Here is a 17917-nt window from a genome sequence, read left to right as displayed (position 1 = left end):
CCCATGATGGGTAATTCTCTTTCCTTCTCAGTTTCTGAAATTGTACTTCTTTCCCTCTTTTAACTGTCTAGAATTTTCTGTGAAGTTTCCGACGCTCATTTACTTAGGAAAATGTGTCTTGGTTGGATACTTTTTCAGGGGTTTTATGTTTTAATGGCTTTGGGGGGTTAATGACTTGTAAGGTGCCCAAGCCAGTAAGTAATGGAGAGCATCTGTTGACTTCAGTAATAAATTTCAAACTTGTTTAGAATTCTGCTTATGCATTAAATTTGAGTTTCTCCAGTGGGTCTTTTTTTGTATCTTGGATGATTTATATCTTTCTGGGGAATCATTTAGAGTGGTTTTTTTTTTTTTTCTTTTAAACAAGTGGTCTTCATAAAGACTAGGGCAGATGGATATATATCACACTCCCTCAAACATCTGGACGAGACAGGGCAGTTCTGTTTGATGTTTGTTACAGAAATGGCACCATGAAAGACTAACAACTGTTTCATTCTGATCTTAACATCATGTTTAAGACATTCCTTTCTCTTTTCTTCCTTCCAACTTAGTATCCCTCTACTGACTGGCAGAGACAGGAGAGGTAGATGTCCACGCCCACAGACCCTGGCGCGATGCCCCATCCAGGGCCTTCGCCGGGGCCCGGACCCTCGCCCGGACCCATTCTTGGACCTAGTCCAGGACCCGGGCCATCCCCGGGTTCTGTGCACAGTATGATGGGGCCGAGCCCTGGACCTCCCAGTGTCTCACACCCTATGCCGACAATGGGGTCTGCCGACTTCCCGCAGGAAGGCATACACCAAATGCATAAGGTAAGAGTTTATTTTCTTGTTCACTCTCGTCTTCTGAGTCATGGATGGCTAAAATCCCTGATAATCCCCTCCCCCTCTTTTTTCCCCCCTACTCTTGTTAATAAGAGAATCAAGCGAGGTCTTTGTCTTATCTTGTATATTATTAAAAACATACGTTCTGAGGCTCTGTTATTGTTACAGACGTTGTACAGGAAGATCAGATCTTGGCTTTTTGAACAATACTAGATAGGATTTGCAGTTCTGACAATTAGATGCTGTGATTTGTGGGTTGTGGGCTGTGGGCCTGGTGAGTAAGTGTATTCACGCATAAGTCTTGATTTTTTTCCAACTGTATATGTAAAATAACATATCATCCACGAATGGATGTATTGAAATTTATTCTTCCCTAAGAGTGTTGATATTTATTTAAAAAAATAGATCCCACAGAGTGGAAAGAAAACGAGTCATTTTCTAAGGCTTTTTTTTTTGAAGGCTTTATCGAAATGAAATAGTTTCCGGGGACTCCCTAAAATGTACTTTGCTATCCCCTCTGTCAAGTGGCTTTTTTCTGATTTTGGAAGAGGGCTGGGATTTTGCAGAGCGCAGGTCCATTTGTCTGTTTTTGGACTGAGGTTGTAATAATCTTCTATTTATGAGGCTTGGATTGTTGCTGTAGGAATGATCCTATCAGTACAACTTGGCGTTAGGCCTTTCACAGGAGATGCGAAGAAGAAAGAATTGCCTCTTGAGAAAGCCGGCCAGGTCCTGTGACAGTTTGCTTTAAAAGGGAGTAAGTAGCCAGTGAAACTCAGTGAGCCACACCACATGTGACCCGAGGGTCGTACCTGATAAGACAGGTAGAGGTTTTCTATCGCTTTCGGACGACGTCGCAGGTGGACGGGGTGGTGGGGCTGCCTCTTGGTATTAAGTAGGCAAACCGTGGAAGATCCTGGTTTAAAACAGAAAGATTATATCAAAAAAGAGCCAAGTCTTTCCTCTAATCCTATAGAACTGTAGGTCAATTTTAAGGTAGGGCATTGGAGCCCAGAGGGTTTTTCTTTAATTTTCTTTCCTTTCCTTTCTTTCTTTCTTTCTTTTTTTTTTTTTTTTTTTTTACAAATTTTGTTATTTGATGATTTTCAAATCAGGAAAGTAATATATACTTATTTTGAAAAGTAAAACTGTACTGAGATAAAGAAACAGTTAATCCTGGCCTTACCAAAGTAACAGCTTTGTGCTCGCTTTTTATACCTCATGTTTCTCCCTGTTCAGTGAAAAGTCCTGTGTAAGCCCAAGTAGGCGTATCATACAGGTCTGATTTTTTTGTTTTGCTTTCATTTTACTATAATACAGTCATGTCATCACTGTTAATTACTCTGAAACTTCCTCTTTTCCTTTAACAACGTGTCCTGGATATCCCGCATCATATCCCCATGTTGTCTCTCTGCTTTTGAGGTTTGTTTTTGTTTTTTTTTTTTTAAACACATTTTTAACTTGTCAGGTATCTAAAGAAATAAAGCTGCTTATTTTCTGTATCATATTCTTGAAGAGACATATTGAACATCTAGACATACTGAAGTCATTACATTGTCTTGTGTTCATATTAAATTAATTTGGGAGCTATTATAGGTCTGATTTGTCACTCGTCGGCCTCAGTCCAAGTGGGTTGAATAATTTCAGAACGACTTGAGGCTGTCTCACCTCCCAAATGAAAGATAAACTGTGAAGGAAAGATTTAGCTGACCTTTAGTATTATTTAGGCATTTGGAAGGTAAAAAGTTATGACTGAATGTTGGGTCATTGGTAGATTTTTGCACTGGGTTGTTTCTATGGGTGATTATCTCTTCTGATCCCTTCTGTTTTGTGACCTAGTGTCTTTGTCACATTTTCTCATACCCACCCCCCTTGATACTCTTTTTTTGTTTCGCTTTCTTTTGTTTTGCTGAGAGTTTGCATTTTTTGCCATCCTGCTTTTCCTTACTCCCAGCCCCTGCGTGGGGACGTGGTTAAGTGCCTGAGTTCACACCTGCTGACCAGATGCCTTCACTCTCTCAGAGTCCTTTTACAAGGCAGCTCTATTCCTTGTCTTTCTCCTCCTTCTCCCTCTGAGATTCAGCTCTTTGCTTTTCAACATCACTGGAAATAAATAAACAAGTGGCCTAAATACATCTGCTTGTGTTGCTTTGATTTCCTCCCTATTATTACTATTTAACAGACTCAGAGACACTCTTTATATCAAATTCTTCCCATTTTTCTTCTGAACATCCTCTTTATGGCAAATTTTTCCTCTTTTCAAGTGCGTGCTTTTGACTCTGCAGAAATTAACTTTCCTTTCTGTAAAACTGCAAACACTCATACTTTCTTGCTTGAAGTCATTTGGTTTCTATAAACTCCTGGAACTATTTCTTTCAGGCGGTTCTGAAAATTGCTCTTACAGTTTGGGGAGGAATAGACTTTTCCTTTTTTTTTTCAAACACATGCTCCGTTGCCCAATTCTGGATTGGATTAATGTCAACTCAATGGCTCTTTATCGTGTGCTTGTTAGGCATGAGGCCTCACGTCCTGGTTTGAGTCCCTGTGATCTTGACATTTTTTTTTTTTTTTTTTCCAAACTCTGCCTTTAAAACATTTTCAAGTTGGGTTCTCTCTGTGGTTCGGATTCATCCGTCGTACCTTCCTTCTCTGGCAGTACTCTGCTCCACCCCGGCTCTTCCTCTTTTCCCGACTGCATGGAACTTTCTGGTTTCGACTTTGAAACTTTCCATATAGTTCTTTCCTCTCTGATGAAAAAAAATGACCAAAAAAAAAAAAAAATACATCATCACAGACATTTCAAATAGGCTTCCTTCAGACTTTGGACTAACTTCAATCTACAACAGGTTTCAGGACTTACTTAAAAGGGTAGGAAAGAATGGCTTATATTTGTGAGCAGGACTTCATTTTTATTTGTAGGCCTTTGACATTACAAAAAAAAAAAAAAAATCCAACTTTTTAAAGCCTTAACTTTTGACTCATGGATAGTTTCGCTGACCCTGTTGGTATAGTCTTATTTTTTTTGTCCCCACCTATAAAGTCTATGTAATAATACAGGTAGTATAAGTATGAAAATATATGTCTGTCCTATGAGCAATAGATGATTATGCCACAGTTTTGAAGACTTTAAAAGTGAGGGATCTTAAAAGGTCCAAATGGAAATTTTGTACCTTCAAGAGGCCTCTAACTGATGTCCTTTAAATGTTTCAGCCCATCGATGGTCTGCATGACAAGGGGATTGTGGAAGATATCCATTGTGGCTCCATGAAGGGCTCCAGTATGCGACCACCTCACCCAGGAATGGGTCCTCCCCAGAGTCCGATGGATCAACACAGCCAAGGTTTGTGTCCACTGCACACCTCGTGTTGGTTCCATACCATGGTCTTTCATCTTTCTTACCGGTTACTTTACTTGTGACTTCCAAAGAACGTGTCTAAGGAAGGCTGAATCTGCAGGCTGCTTCTCCCCTTGCCCATACCAATGCGACTATGATTTTTGTATGGGCAGTTCTATTTCCAAGATACTAGTAAATTCTACTAGCCACCCTATGTCCAAGCAATCCGCAAGGCAGCTTTGTGTACCCGATGCAGATTCTTTATTATGATCTTCAAAGGTAAATTAGGTCAGCCCCATTTTCTAGGTGGGGAAGCTAAAGCTCAGAGACTTTGCTGTGTTTTCCTAAGTGAACACATCCAGTAAGCAAAAGGGCCAGGAGGAGAATCCAGGTCTGTCTCCAAATGACAGCAGAGAAGTGAAGGTAAGATGAGCCACCTGTGTCCCTTGACTTGCATGCTCATGCGTTGTGAGGTGGCTTTTTCTGGCCCTGGAATTACCTGTTATTGCTGGTGGGTGGCTGTATTTGTCTCCTGGAGCTGCTGTAACAAACTCCCACAAACCGGGGGGCATGAAACAACAGAAATTGATTCTCTCTCAGTTCCGGAGGCTGGAAGCCTGAAATCAAGGTATTAGCAGGCCATGCTCTCGCTGAAGGCTTTCGGGAAGAATCTTTTGTTTTGCCTCTTCCTAGCTTCTGGTGGTTGAGAGCAACTCTTGGGATTCCTTGGCTTGTAGATCTCTCATTCCAATCTGTTTTGGTCTCCATATGACGTTTTCCTGAGTGTCTATGCCTCTGTCCAGATTTCCCTCTTCTCGTAAGGACGTGAGTCATTGGTTTAGGGTCTCCCCTGATCCAGTATGGTCTCATCTTAACTTGATGACATCTGCAGAGATCCTGTATCCAAATCAGGTCACCTGCACGGGTACTAGGGGCTAGGGCTTTGGCATACATAATCTCTATAGAAGACATAATTCAACCCACAATAATGGCCAGTCAATATACGGCATATTTCTCTTCCCTTTGGTGCCTTCCTCCCTCACTGTTGAAGGCGTAGTAAAGATACCTCAGAGTCTTTGAAGACATTGTAATCTGTTTTCGGAATCATTGTACGGTCATTCCAGCATGTAAGGGCATGCATTAATCTAGGACCGGTTAACCCTAATGTGTTGATCTTCTCATTCAAAGTTTGTGGTTTATGTGTTGTTGTATGCACTCCTTTGCCATTTAATAAATGTGGGTTTTTTTTCTCTATTCATGATCAGCCATCCATCCACCCGAGGGGAGATTTTTTGACTGAGGTTTTAGAGAAATGTATCACAATTAAAATACACACACACACACACACACATGGAAATCATGGAGGCATAGGAATGTATCTTCATTCGTGGGCAAGCAGGTTTTGAATATCCCAGCCTCTGATCAGAATTTTGATGGCAGACAGGTATAAGTATTGCAGATGACGCCTCAAATGTTGACCACATCAGCCAAGCAGACTGATTCATTGGGATTTTTTGCAGTATAGGAAGAAAATATTTGACCCATTCAGTGTTAAGAATGGATGTAGACAACGCTCGCAGGTTTAACAGTTATATTCTGAGGAGCCAGGTGGGTTCCCAGAGCTAATGTAGATCTCATTTATACTACCTGGGAGGTGTAGATGAGTGACGTTCAGTGATTCTCAAAGCCCAGTGCCTGCTCTGTCTGCTCCTGGCTTTGCAGTACCTCCAGGAGTAAGGCCCAAGGAAAACTCCAACACAAAACACTTTAAATGCACAAATTTTCTTTTTTTTTCTTTTTTTTTTTAAGATTTTATTTATTTATTTGAGAGAGAGAGAGAATGAGAGACAGAGAGCACGAGAGGGAAGAGGGCAGAGGGAGAAGCAGACTCCCCGCCGGGCAGGGATCCCAATGCGGGACTCGATCCCGGGAATCCAGGATCATGACCTGAGCTGAAGGCAGTCGCTTAACCACCTGAGCCACCCAGGCGCCCTAAATGCACAAATTTTCAATGAGCACTTTTACTTTTATGTATCTTAAAATTTCTCTCACTGCTTGGTTCCTTTTATTCTTCTTGGAATCTCCAACACTTGGTACAGTATCCAGCACATAACTGGATAGATACCTCGTTCATTTTGTTCAGTTAGGTAGAGAAGTGAACTGATGCATTCACCAGTCAACAATTTTAAATAGATACTAATTTTGTATAATTTCGGCAAGTTATAATTACCTGGGAATGTAGGGGTCTGCACTAAATGGAATCCGAATTAGCACGTAATATTTTCCCCCAAACTAGTAAAGTGCATTGCAGGCTGGGGAATGAGTTATTTAAAAGCATATTTTTGAATAAAGTAGTATTGGTATAATAGAGTCTTTTTTTTTTTTTAAAGATTTTATTTATTTATTTGAGACAGAGAATGAGAGACAGAGAGCATGAGAGGGAGGAGGGTCAGAGGGAGAAGCAGACTCCCCGCCGAGCAGGGAGCCCAATGCGGGACTCGATCCAGGGACTCCAGGATCATGACCTGAGCCGAAGGCAGTCGCTTAACCGACTGAGCCACCCAGGCGCCCGGTATAATAGAGTCTTATTCTATATAATGATCTAAAAAGAGTTTAGACTCCGTAATAGCATGTATCTTTAAAGACCCCATTGTAAAAAAAAAAAAAAAAAAAAAAAAACATTTATAAACACACATGTATGGAGAGGTGCGGTATTGATCGGAAGGCTGCTAGCTTTAACTACCTAGCAACGTATTAGGTTATTTGGAGGTATTGGTTGAGAAGCAAAACCATTTCCTTCAATAAATACTGAATCATGTACCTTATGGTCCCAATGATAACATTGTTTATTTTTAGTCCATTGGATAGGAAAAGCCTTCAAAGGCAAGTATATAATAGTTAATGTGTGTGTGTGTGTGTGAGAGAGAGAGAGAGTGAGAGAAGAGAAAATTCATATAAAATTGGCACTTATAAGTTCAAGATTATTAAAAGGAGAGACATGATGGCTTCTCTTGAGACAAGGTGAAACCAGAGAGATAATGCCCTCAAAGACTAGGGAAGGAAAACTGCCACTTTTGGGGGGACCACTTTTGAATGAGCAAATCAAACCAGCCTTCAAAAAGAGCAGATTCTGTATTGATGCGTCCTGCAGACAAACGTGTGTTCGCTCTCAGGCAGTTTCTTCGCCCCGTTTTCTTAACTAAAGATAATTACTAAAATATGTTATGTTGTCTCATCATTTCGATTCTGGTTTTTCCTGAGGTTGCATGGAATGCTGGTCATGTAGGGGGAAAAAAATCTGTCTCTTTAGCTGAAATGCTGTCACATTTGTAATGTCATACTGTGATGGAATGATTCTATTAACATGCCCTATATTTTCTAGGAAAAAAAAAAAAATTCCCGTGCCCAGTTTCTTCTTGTCACATTTGAGGTAAAATTTTGTTGCATGGATTAATTCCAGAAAATGATTTTTATTCCACTCTCAGCTTCTTCCTTAGCGAATTTGAGGTAAACTTAATCCTTGTGCCTGATATCACTGTCTTACCTTCCTAGCTCCATTTGCCCATACTTCAGAGTTTAACAGAGCAGTTTAGTCAACACTTGAGTTTAGACCAGATTGTCTGATGTTTTGGTCCATTGTGTTGGCCATCCCATGATGTATCTTGGGTAAGCCGTAATTGAGAACCTTGGAAGTAGGAGAGACCGGAAGGCAGGAGACGTATGGCCCATTTCAACACCTGGTAGTATCCCTTCTACTATGAGAATCCCAGGAGGAGGATTTTTGATAGCAAGTTTCTTACCCCTGTGGTAGATAGAGGGTTGGCCAAAAAGGTGTCAGGAAAGTATTTTCCGTAATGAACAAACTATATACCCTTATGCACCAGCATTACAATTAAGGGGCGAACGTAAGCCTCATTAAGGAGGAAGAATGTTAATGACAAAGTTCTGTGCATGTTGGGGATCCTCTCTAAACGTTTTCTGTCATAAGTAACAACATACCAGGCTCTAACTTTCTACTGGTCTCGCAGGCTGCTCTTGGGGGCATTTTCTTGGCTGACTCATATGACTGACTAGAACCCTAATGGCTGAGCGGTTTTGCACTCTGTTATGAAGTAGGGATTTGGGGAACAGGAGTTAGTAGATCTTCCAGTTCTCATCAGGGCAGTGTTGGCTCTGAATGGAGCTCCACTTCTCACCAGCTGATAGCACAGAACCTACCCTTGTCTTCGAGCACCTGAATACATTTGTTTCCCTTTCCAAATGGCGATTCGAGATAAAAGTAATTATGGCCTTTCTTTTCTCTAGTCTCTCGAACGGTGATGGTGAGTCCCCAGCCAGTGTTGGTCTGATGTTCTTGGGCCTCTGCAATCCCACGTGGATGCACAGAGCTTTCAGCCCAAACCTGACATGGGTTCCAACACACAGCAGATGTCTAATAGAAACCGATGTGATGACCTTTATGATAATTGTGACCCAAGCACATTTATTAAAGGGCAAAGACCTTGAATCTGATATTTGATATTGTGTCTTAGGACACCTTTGACTTGATTCATTAGCACTTAGCTTCAATGCAGGGCAACCTTTAGGATTACAGGAGGCTAGTTTGTTCCCTCCTCACCTTGGCTCTCCCTGCAGCCATGCTCAATCATAGGTTTTTCTAAGAATTTTTTGGCCAGGATCTACAGTTCATCTCTGGGAATGAGTTCCTTGAGATACTTCATGCATTTTTTTTTTTTTTTTTTACTTTTCTTCCCCAAGAAATGTATTCTTAAATTTCCCACGTAGAGGGCGCCTGGGTGGCTCAGTTGGTTGAGCGACTGCCTTCGGCTCAGGTCATGATCCCAGGGTCCTGGGATCGAGCCCCGCATCGAGCTCCCTGCTCTGCGGGAAGCCTGCTTCTCCCTCTCCCACTCCCCCTGCTTGTGTTCCCTCTCTCGCTGTGTCTCTCTCTGTCAAATAAATAAATAAAATCTTTAAAAAAAAAAAAAATTTCCCACGTAGATCTCTCAAAACCCAAACAGATTTCTCTCGTGTTTATGTGATACCGTAAATGGTTCTAGAAGATTTTTGAGACTTTCAAGTCTCTAACTTCCAAATTAATATCAGAGCCTGGAGAGAATATATACACATTGGAGTCAGACAGACTTTGGCTTGAATCTTGAAGCTGCGAAGACCTCACTGTGTGACACTCTGAGCCTTGGTTTCCTTATTAAAAAAAAAAAATGGAGGTGACAACACTTAACTTCTAGGGTTGTTGTGAGAATTGAAGAAATAATGTGTACTCCATTCATATCCCTTTAATTGTCCTCACCCTCTCTGTGCTCCCACCCGCCTGATATCCACTGGCCAGCCTGCCATCTTGCCTCCAGTGGACTCCAGCCCCTCTTACCAACACCTGGAAAAGTCTCTGGGGACTAGTGATCCCCAGAGTCATAACCGGTGACCTGAGCAGTGACCAATGATCCTAAGAGTGTGAAAACTCCAGCTTCTTCCCCACCCCCACCCCGTTCCCTGGGATAATTTGGAGGCGAGTCATTGACCTCATACTCCAGAGGTTCTGCCTGAAATTAGTCTGCAGCAGCTGCTGTCTCTTTCTTATATCACCTTTCTTTTTTTTTTAATTTTACTTTATTTTATTAAGTTATGTTAGTCATCATACATTACATCATTAGTTTTTGATGTGGTGTTCCATGATTCATTGTTTGCGTATAACACCCAGTGCTCCATTCAGTACGTGCCCTCTTTTTTTTTTTTTTATTTATTTATTTGACAGAGAGAGACACAGCGAGAGAGGGAACACAAGCAGGGGGAGTGGGAGAGGGAGAAGCAGGCTCCCCTCAGAGCAGGGAGCCCGATGTGGGACTTGATCCCAGGACCCCGGGATCATGACCTGAGCCGAAGGCAGTCGCTTAACCGACTGAGCCACCCAGGCGCCCCAGTACGTGCCCTCTTTAATGCCCGTCACCAGGCTAGCCCATCCCCCCACCCCCCTCCCCTCTAGAACCCTCAGTTCGTTTCTCAGAGTCCATAGTCTCTCATGGTTTGTCTCCCCCTCTGATTTCCCCCCCTTCATTTTTCCCTTCCGACTATTTCTTTTTTTTTAACATATAATGTATTATTTGTTTCAGAGGTACAGGTCTGTGATTCAACAGTCTTGCACAATTCACAGCACTCTCCATAGCACATACCCTCCCCAATGTCCATCACCCAGCCACCCCATCCCTCCCACCCCCCTCCACTCCAGCAACCCTCAGTTTGTTTCCTGAGATTAAGAATTCCTCATATCAGTGAGATCATATGATACATGTCTTTCTCTGATTGTTATGTTACCTTTCTGTACTCGCCTGCCAGTGTGCCTGCACCTTCCAAATAAATCCCCTGCACTCAATCCTTCCATCAGGCTCTGTTTTGAGGGAGAACTCAACTAAGTGCCTTGGGTAGTGCCTATGACAGTGGAGGCCCTCAATAATTATGCCCAAGAATAAACCAAGTAATAATTTGCTGTCCTATGAGAGACTCTTCATTCCCCCTTGCAAGATAGTACATACTCTCCAGGTTTTGTTCTGGAGGTTGGAGCTACTTTTAACGTATAACACCGTCCCCTGCTGTCTTTGCTTTATGTGCACAACAGCCATGAGCAGTGAACCTTCTAGGACACACGTGGCTATTGGTCATTTCTTGAAATATGGCTTGTCCTAATTGACATGTGCTGTCGCTTAGCATGGAAAACAAAAAAGCATGTAAGATATGTCTTTATGTCTTTAATAATTTTTGTATTTTGAAATGATGATATTTGGGGTATTGTTGATTTCAGCCAAACATATTATCAAAATTGGCTCTGTGTCTTCTACTTTTTAATGTGACTACTGGGAAATTTTCATTGCATATATTTGGTCCAGGGCAATTTGATAACTACACGTAGTTCTGTAATTATTCAGTGACGTATACTTTAAATTTCTAGCAGGCGGTGCCGTTGCAGAAAAATCATCCAAATGGCCAGGAATGCCGGGTTTTCAGGGTCACTGGGGGCAGCGTGTGATCTCCTTTCCTGTTTTGTTCTAGGTTACATGTCGCCACACCCGTCTCCGCTGGGAGCCCCCGAGCACGTCTCCAGCCCTCTGTCGGGGGGTGGCCCGACCCCACCCCAGATGCCGCCGAGCCAGCCGGGGCCCCTCATCTCGGGCGACCCGCAGGCGATGAGCCAGCCCAGCAGAGGTCCCTCGCCTTTCAGCCCCGTCCAGCTGCATCAGCTGCGAGCGCAGATTTTAGCTTACAAAATGCTGGCCCGGGGCCAGCCCCTCCCCGAAACACTGCAGCTTGCAGTCCAGGGGAAAAGGACGTTGCCCGGCATGCAGCAGGCCCCACAGCCCCAGCCACAGGCACAGCAGCCGCAGCAGCAGGCCCTTGTTAACTACAACAGACCATCTGGTAGGTTAATGTGCAACCAAATGAATAACGCCGTGGTCCAGTCTGGCTAAGGAGGACTGCTAAGGGCGCCGGAGTATGGGGCTGCTCTAAGCCCGGGCCGACTTAGCCTTTCGTTGTTCCCCGTTGGCTCCCTTGTCTTGCTTCACTTGGCTGCCCGGGACCCTTAGGCTCCTGGGCCGCAGGGTCCCAGGAAGGAAGCAGTACATGCCCCCGCCGTCCCCGGGCCTCTGCATTCTCTTTCAAGAGGCTCAAGGTTTGTCGGGAGCCTGGCCACACGCCCCAGGTTAAGAACCCTGCCGCCAGCGCCTTCCCGCGGCCAGAAGGTGCCCCTAGACTCCGCTCTCCTCGAGCCATGTTATGTGAGCTGGCTTACTTATTTCTACCCCTTTGTGTGGTTAGAAAAGCATTTAGGGAGACCTCCAAGAAGCATACCTGCAGTGAAATAATGATCAAGTGTAGGAAATCAGAAACAAAGGGAAATAGCAATTGGGGTCAGGGAGGTCGGGAGCATGGAGCCCCCCCATCCCCCCTCCTCCCCAGAGCTCACGGTTGCTGCCTCTGAGCTTGACAGAGGACTCCAGCTTCCTGGCAGTCAGGAAAGGAGAGAGGGTCTGGTACCAGATCCTCACCATTTGGCAGCAAGTGACAGAGGAACACAGAGCCTTTTCTAAGCATGAGACTATAAAGTAGAATTTCCAAGTGGGATTGTTTTTTTTAATCATTGGTATTATTATTGTACGAGACTCTGAACGATAGAGGCATCAATAAGATTTGTTCATAATAAACAGAGTAACAGAATCCACGCGGCCTATTTCTTCCATAGACCCTGGCATCAGATCCGAAGCTGTGATATTATGTAACGGGCGGAGATGAGCTAGTCCTTTGTATGGCCTTCTGGCGGTCTGGCTTGATCCCACCACTAGAATTCAGAGGTGTGGAGGGCTATGCGATGAGCTTCCACGAATGTTGTTTTCTCTGGCAAGGTTTTTGTTAAACACCAGAGAAGCAAAGAGTTGATGGTTCTGTTCTAACTAGAGTTTTGAATTCCGGGGTCTTCCTTGACATTGACACCATCTCCTGTGAATGCTTCCCTTGCGCTGGGGCAAGCCAGGACGTACCGATCACCGCGAATGATTCGTTTGGGACATTGGTACTTTGTCTAAGTTTGGGGACTTAGGCAGTGGGGAGGAGTTCAGATTATTATTATTACTTTTCAGTTATCATTTCTGCCTTCTGAGTTTGTAAATGTTTCTTTTCCAGTGGGGGAAACTCTAAGAGTTGCCCTACCCGAAGGGTTAACTCACCTTGTTAATTGTGGATGTAGCCTTAGGAATGGGTTTTTTAAAGAGCAAGAAAGGATCATGTCCGCTCCAGATCTTTGTGTAGTGACTGTGGTGCGTTGGTAGGTGGAAGATCATGTGGGACTGAACATCAAGGACCAAGAAGGTTATAGAGGAAAACCATGCTGAAAATGGTAGTTTGGACACTTGATGTGTTTAGAGGGTTCAAAACAGCATAACTCCAGCTCTTGGGAAGGCAGCTAGATGAAAGAAAAAATATATGGATGTCTCGGCATAGCGGGTATTTATGAAGGACCTACTGGCCTGTGTCATGCTCAGCTTGAGTACTCTGCATGTGGGACTCATCTAGAATATGGAGAGTCGGGACTCCCATGCTAGCAGTCTGACCCGAGGGCCCATGTCCTTACCAGCTGCCCCGTCCTGGCTCCTTCATAACAAAGGGGCTCATGGCAAGGGAAAGAACCTGTCATAAACTGTGTACCAAAGGCAGTAACCGTTTTACTCCTGTGTGTGCCAAAAGGAGAAGTATCTCCGCTCCTCACCTAGAGCCTTTTTACTTGTTCTCTAGACACAATGCCAGTGAAATTAGTACTCTTGACATCCCACATCGTAGTAGTTTCCAGTAGAGGCTGAATGGCAACCAGAGAGTTGGTAGTTGGAGGAAGATGGAGCAAAACCTGTACCTCCCAGGAGCTAGTGATATGGGACCGTGTCGTGTAGGCCTCCTTCACTGTACATGGAAGTGTGTCCCAGGATGTCTTCACAGACCTCCATGAGCATTGGTCCTTTTTTTCTTTTTTTTTTTTTTAATTTTATTTGAGAGAGCAAGAGAGAGGACAAGCAGGGTAAAGGGCAGAGGGAGAAGCAGACTCCCTGCGGAACAGGGAGCCTGATGCGGGGCTCGATCCCAGGACCCTGGGATCATGACCTGAGCCGAAGGCAGACGCTTAACTAACTGAACCACCCAGGTGCCCCAAACATTAGTGCTTTAAAAATGACCTGTGCTCAGCAGGAAAAGATCCCAAAGTATCCTTTAAGAAGGCAAGAAGCTGAATGATTCATTGATTCATTTCAGAAACCTTTTCACCCAAAGTTCGAATAAGGAGACCAAATAAAGTAGTAAAACTTAGGGGACCAAGTTTCCGTTGTCTGGACTCTTGTACCTAACAGCCACTTCACATCCCAGCAAACATAATCCCTAGTGCGTTTTCTGGACCATTTCCTGAGGAGGGGGCTCCATGACGTTACCCATCTCTGATGCTTCATCTTTCCTCACCAGGCCTCTGTCGTCAGGAGGAATCTGTTTTGTTAGAGCTCTGTCTCTTGTATTTCAGGCAGTCAGGCTTCATTAGAAATGAAAATATTGGGGCAGATAGTATTTTATGCCAGAGTGGGCAAGGAGGACGTGGATAAAGTTGGAAGAAGCTCCCTCCTGCCAACAGAGCAGACCCATTCCCGCCGCTGGGAAGGAGGTTACACCCCAGAGTGTTGCAGAACTTGTACCCAAACCTCAGTTTTCAGAGGGAGGTGGCATCCTTACTTGACAAAGACTTTTTTTGGGGGGGTTGGCGTTTAGGACAAGTCAAAATAAGGCAAAGAATATTTTATTTTTAGAGTTAATATTTTTAATTGTTATTACTTATCTCCATCCCTCCTTAACAAAAAAAAGTATTATTGTGTATAAATACCTCTACTGATTTTTCAGGAAAAAATAAGTTTAAGTATATCTGCTTATCTGGAGATAACTCCTGTTCCTTGTTTCTTTTGTCTGGCTGTATAGTGTTATCCATGTTTGAGAGAATCTCTTTGGCTGGGGTGGTCTGCCTCAAACCTACTCCAGAGATGTGACTCACCCTAAGTGACACACATCATCAGAGGCATCACTAGGGAATTATGGGTTGACTGCAGGAGTTGCACACTGAACAAATAATTCTTCAGTCCTCATCTGCTGTGGGCTTCCTGCAAATCTAACCCATCATCTTCTTTTTCACTTTGATTCATATTTTTCTTTTATAGAAACTAAAACAAAATAAAATATAGGAACTGTAAAAGTTAGGGTTTGGGGTTTTTTTGGTTTGTTTTTTGGGTTTTTTGTTGTTGTTATTGTTTGTTTTTGTTTTTTTGTTTTTGTTTCTTTTTTTTTGGTGTGGGGTACGGAGGACCTTATGGTAGGAAGTAAAAGTATCATTGCTAATTTTTTTCAGTACTTGTCTCTCTCCTGCTCCCTGCCCCTGCCACCCCCACTCTTTTTAGGTATCTAAAATACCTAGGTATGTTCAATTTAAATACACTTCATTACATTTATATTTTTTCAACCCGTGGAAACCACTTAAATCCTTATTTAAGGCACAGAATTTTGAGTAAGGATTCTAGTGTGCCAGGAAGACGGTGTGAGTTCTGAATGCACAGAAATTCTGTACATGCGAGACTCGGGTATTTTAATAAGTTCGTTTTCCTGTTTCTTAAAATCAGGCAGAGGGCTGCATCTGAGAAAGACCCCCCCTCCCCACCTTAGCTGCACTAGGTCGCTCTCAGGGATATCAGGACATACCTCTGCCTTGATTTCCAAGGTGAGGACTGCGGGGAAAACAGACACATTTGGAACCTCTGACAAGTAAGCCTAAATTGTTTATGGGGGCGGGGGGGTGGATAGGAGATAAGCTAAGGAATGTAATTTGTCTTAAGTTTGAAGATATCAGGAAGTGGTCTTATCATTTAGCAGACCCCGAGTGTCTGTAGCAGAGATGATTTCTGTGGATAGAGAGCCAATCCAGCCAGGCATCTCAACTATAAGCCACCTGAGGGACAAGCAAGCCACCTGAGGGACAAGCAAGAAACCTGAGGAACAGGTAGTTACATTCTGGGCATGTCCTGTTGTGGCAAGCTGCACTCGCTTCCCTGGGCTCTGTAAGTAGGAGTTTTTATGTAATCTGTTGGGAGGGAGGAAAAAATAGCCCCGTGCAGTAAATGAACTCACGGTGTTTAGTTAGGAAAGGAATTTGCTTGTAAGTGGCTCTGATCGCCGCTTGGCAGGAAGTACTTGGCAAGCCGACTTATCTGAGTATTTGTGCTGAGTCGTTGTGAGCCGTAGAAACATTCTGAAGTTTGCTGTAGGAGAGTGTACTCCCAACGTTGCCGGCTAACCCAGTATCAAGCTTCCTTAAAAGCCTTTTTTTCGCCATGGGGTTTTTCTATAAAGCTAAGTAACTAAATTAGACTTCTTAGCCTCTGTGGACTTGCACGTGTTAAAAACGACAAGAGTGGAGGGTGTGGATCATGTGGTTACATGATCTCATTGAATCCTCACTCCCACTCTAGGGGGTTATATTATTATCCCCATTCTACAGATGAGGAGACTGAGGCGCATGGGGTTAAGTGACTAGCTCAGACTCACGCAACCAGCAGGTGGTGGAGCTCAGGTGACCCTCATGAGTTCTTTTGGAAAGAGGCAGGATGCTTTGAATGTGCCTATTTTCGTTCACAGCAAGTTGTAGGACTTTTTGAATTGGAGATTTGAATATGTAAGTTCATGTTTGGGTCTCTCTTTCTCTGCTTCTCCATTTTAAGGGTCAATCAACTTTAAAGAACGTCTTTGTTTTTAACGGATTCAAAAGTCTAGCCCTGTGCCTGTGTATTAGATCTGGTCTTGAGTCATAGGCTAAAAATGACTAGAACTGGAACCAGGGATATCAGACATGCTCTGGATACCTTCCTTTGATGAAATGTGGCTTTAAAAATAGTGACTTGAATGTACCTCAAGGAGTCATCAGAGGCTTCTGCATAGGTATTTACAGGAGAGAAGGCTAAAGAAGAAAGCTCCGGAAACAGGTGGAATGTGTAACACCAGTGCCCTGTTCTGGCTTTTGTTGATGAATTATTTAAACTTTGAAAGGAGGAAAAACACTTGCAGGACTGAATGTAGAGTAATTATTATGATACCATCGTATCAGCAAGACCCGAGTTTTCTTTCTGTTAAAGATGGTGGTGTTTTTAGGGGGCTTCAGTGTAGTAAGTTTGTTACTTAGTATGCTTATCCCGACTCTTGAAATATATTTAATTCTACCAGTTTCTTGAGTTTATTAAGGAGATTTGTAGAATCACAGAGAATCAGCCTGTTAGAAATCTCTGTCTTCTCTTTTTTTGGCTGGATCACACCTAAAACAACCCCGATGAAAAATCTACCCTGTTTCAACGACCTCTAGGGAGAACATATTCTAGAACATCCCTCCATAACTCATTCCAATGCTTAACAACCCCGAGATTTAATGTTTAGAAATCGGTTTCTTATATATGAATGAAAGAAACTTCCAAATATAAAATATTATGAAAAGCCATGCATTATGTAAAAGACTTCCCATTCAGAAAAAAAAAAAATCAGAAAGTACATAGCTGAAAAGAATCTCTTTATTACGATAGTACATCTACGATACCTAAAATAGAAAATTTTTAAAAAAGCATTTTTTCCTTCAAGAGTTTTTCATCCCCCACTGGACCCAGGGCTACCTCAGGATTATGTAGCTGCATGTGTTTTGGAAAGTTCACCTAATATCTCAAGGAAGGTGAAAAAAGCCCAACAGTAATACACACACACACACACACGTACAGTTTCCTAAGCAGTTTGTTCACACACACACACACACATACACACACACGTACAGTTTCCTAAGCAGTTTGTTCTAATTCCTCACATTCCTCCTGTCAAAATGTTTGCTTATACTCTTCTTACATTGTCATTTAAGCCCATTTCTAAATGGTGTTTGCTGGAAATTGAATAAATGTGTCTAATTTTTCATAATGTACGTCTTTGTATGGTTAATTATTAAGGCGCCCTGAAGTATATAGACATTATTTTATTACCGTTTAATAGTTTTAACTTTTCTTAGAAAAGATACAGAAAATGCTTGGGAGAATGCTTCTCAGAGGTTTTAACAGGTTACTGAGTTTTTTTTTTTCCATTTCCTAATTCATCTGGTAGCATCCCTAATCTTACTTATAATTTTGAAGTAAGTAAAAATGTAACTATGAGGAGA

At 42.9% G+C, this 17917-nt stretch overlaps 1 protein-coding gene across 1 annotated transcript in view; it reads left to right on the top strand.

The window, feature by feature from the left end:
• The window catches only part of SMARCA2 (SWI/SNF related, matrix associated, actin dependent regulator of chromatin, subfamily a, member 2), a 180052-nt gene that overhangs the window by 11098 nt on the left and 151037 nt on the right, over positions 1–17917 (top strand). Inside the window, 3 exon segments of the mRNA XM_064579201.1 lie at positions 552–812; positions 4035–4164; positions 11221–11586. Of these exon segments, the coding sequence (XP_064435271.1) occupies positions 588–812; positions 4035–4164; positions 11221–11586 (721 nt within the window). The 5' untranslated portion in view covers positions 552–587.

The sequence above is a fragment of the Mirounga angustirostris genome, unplaced genomic scaffold (assembly GCF_029215605.1).
Source record: "Mirounga angustirostris isolate CCGP_5_RB_7025 unplaced genomic scaffold, mMirAng1.0.hap1 SCAF_15, whole genome shotgun sequence".
In the NCBI taxonomy this organism is placed as follows: Eukaryota; Metazoa; Chordata; class Mammalia; order Carnivora; family Phocidae; genus Mirounga; species Mirounga angustirostris.
This window is presented reverse-complemented; position numbering and strand designations above follow the sequence as displayed.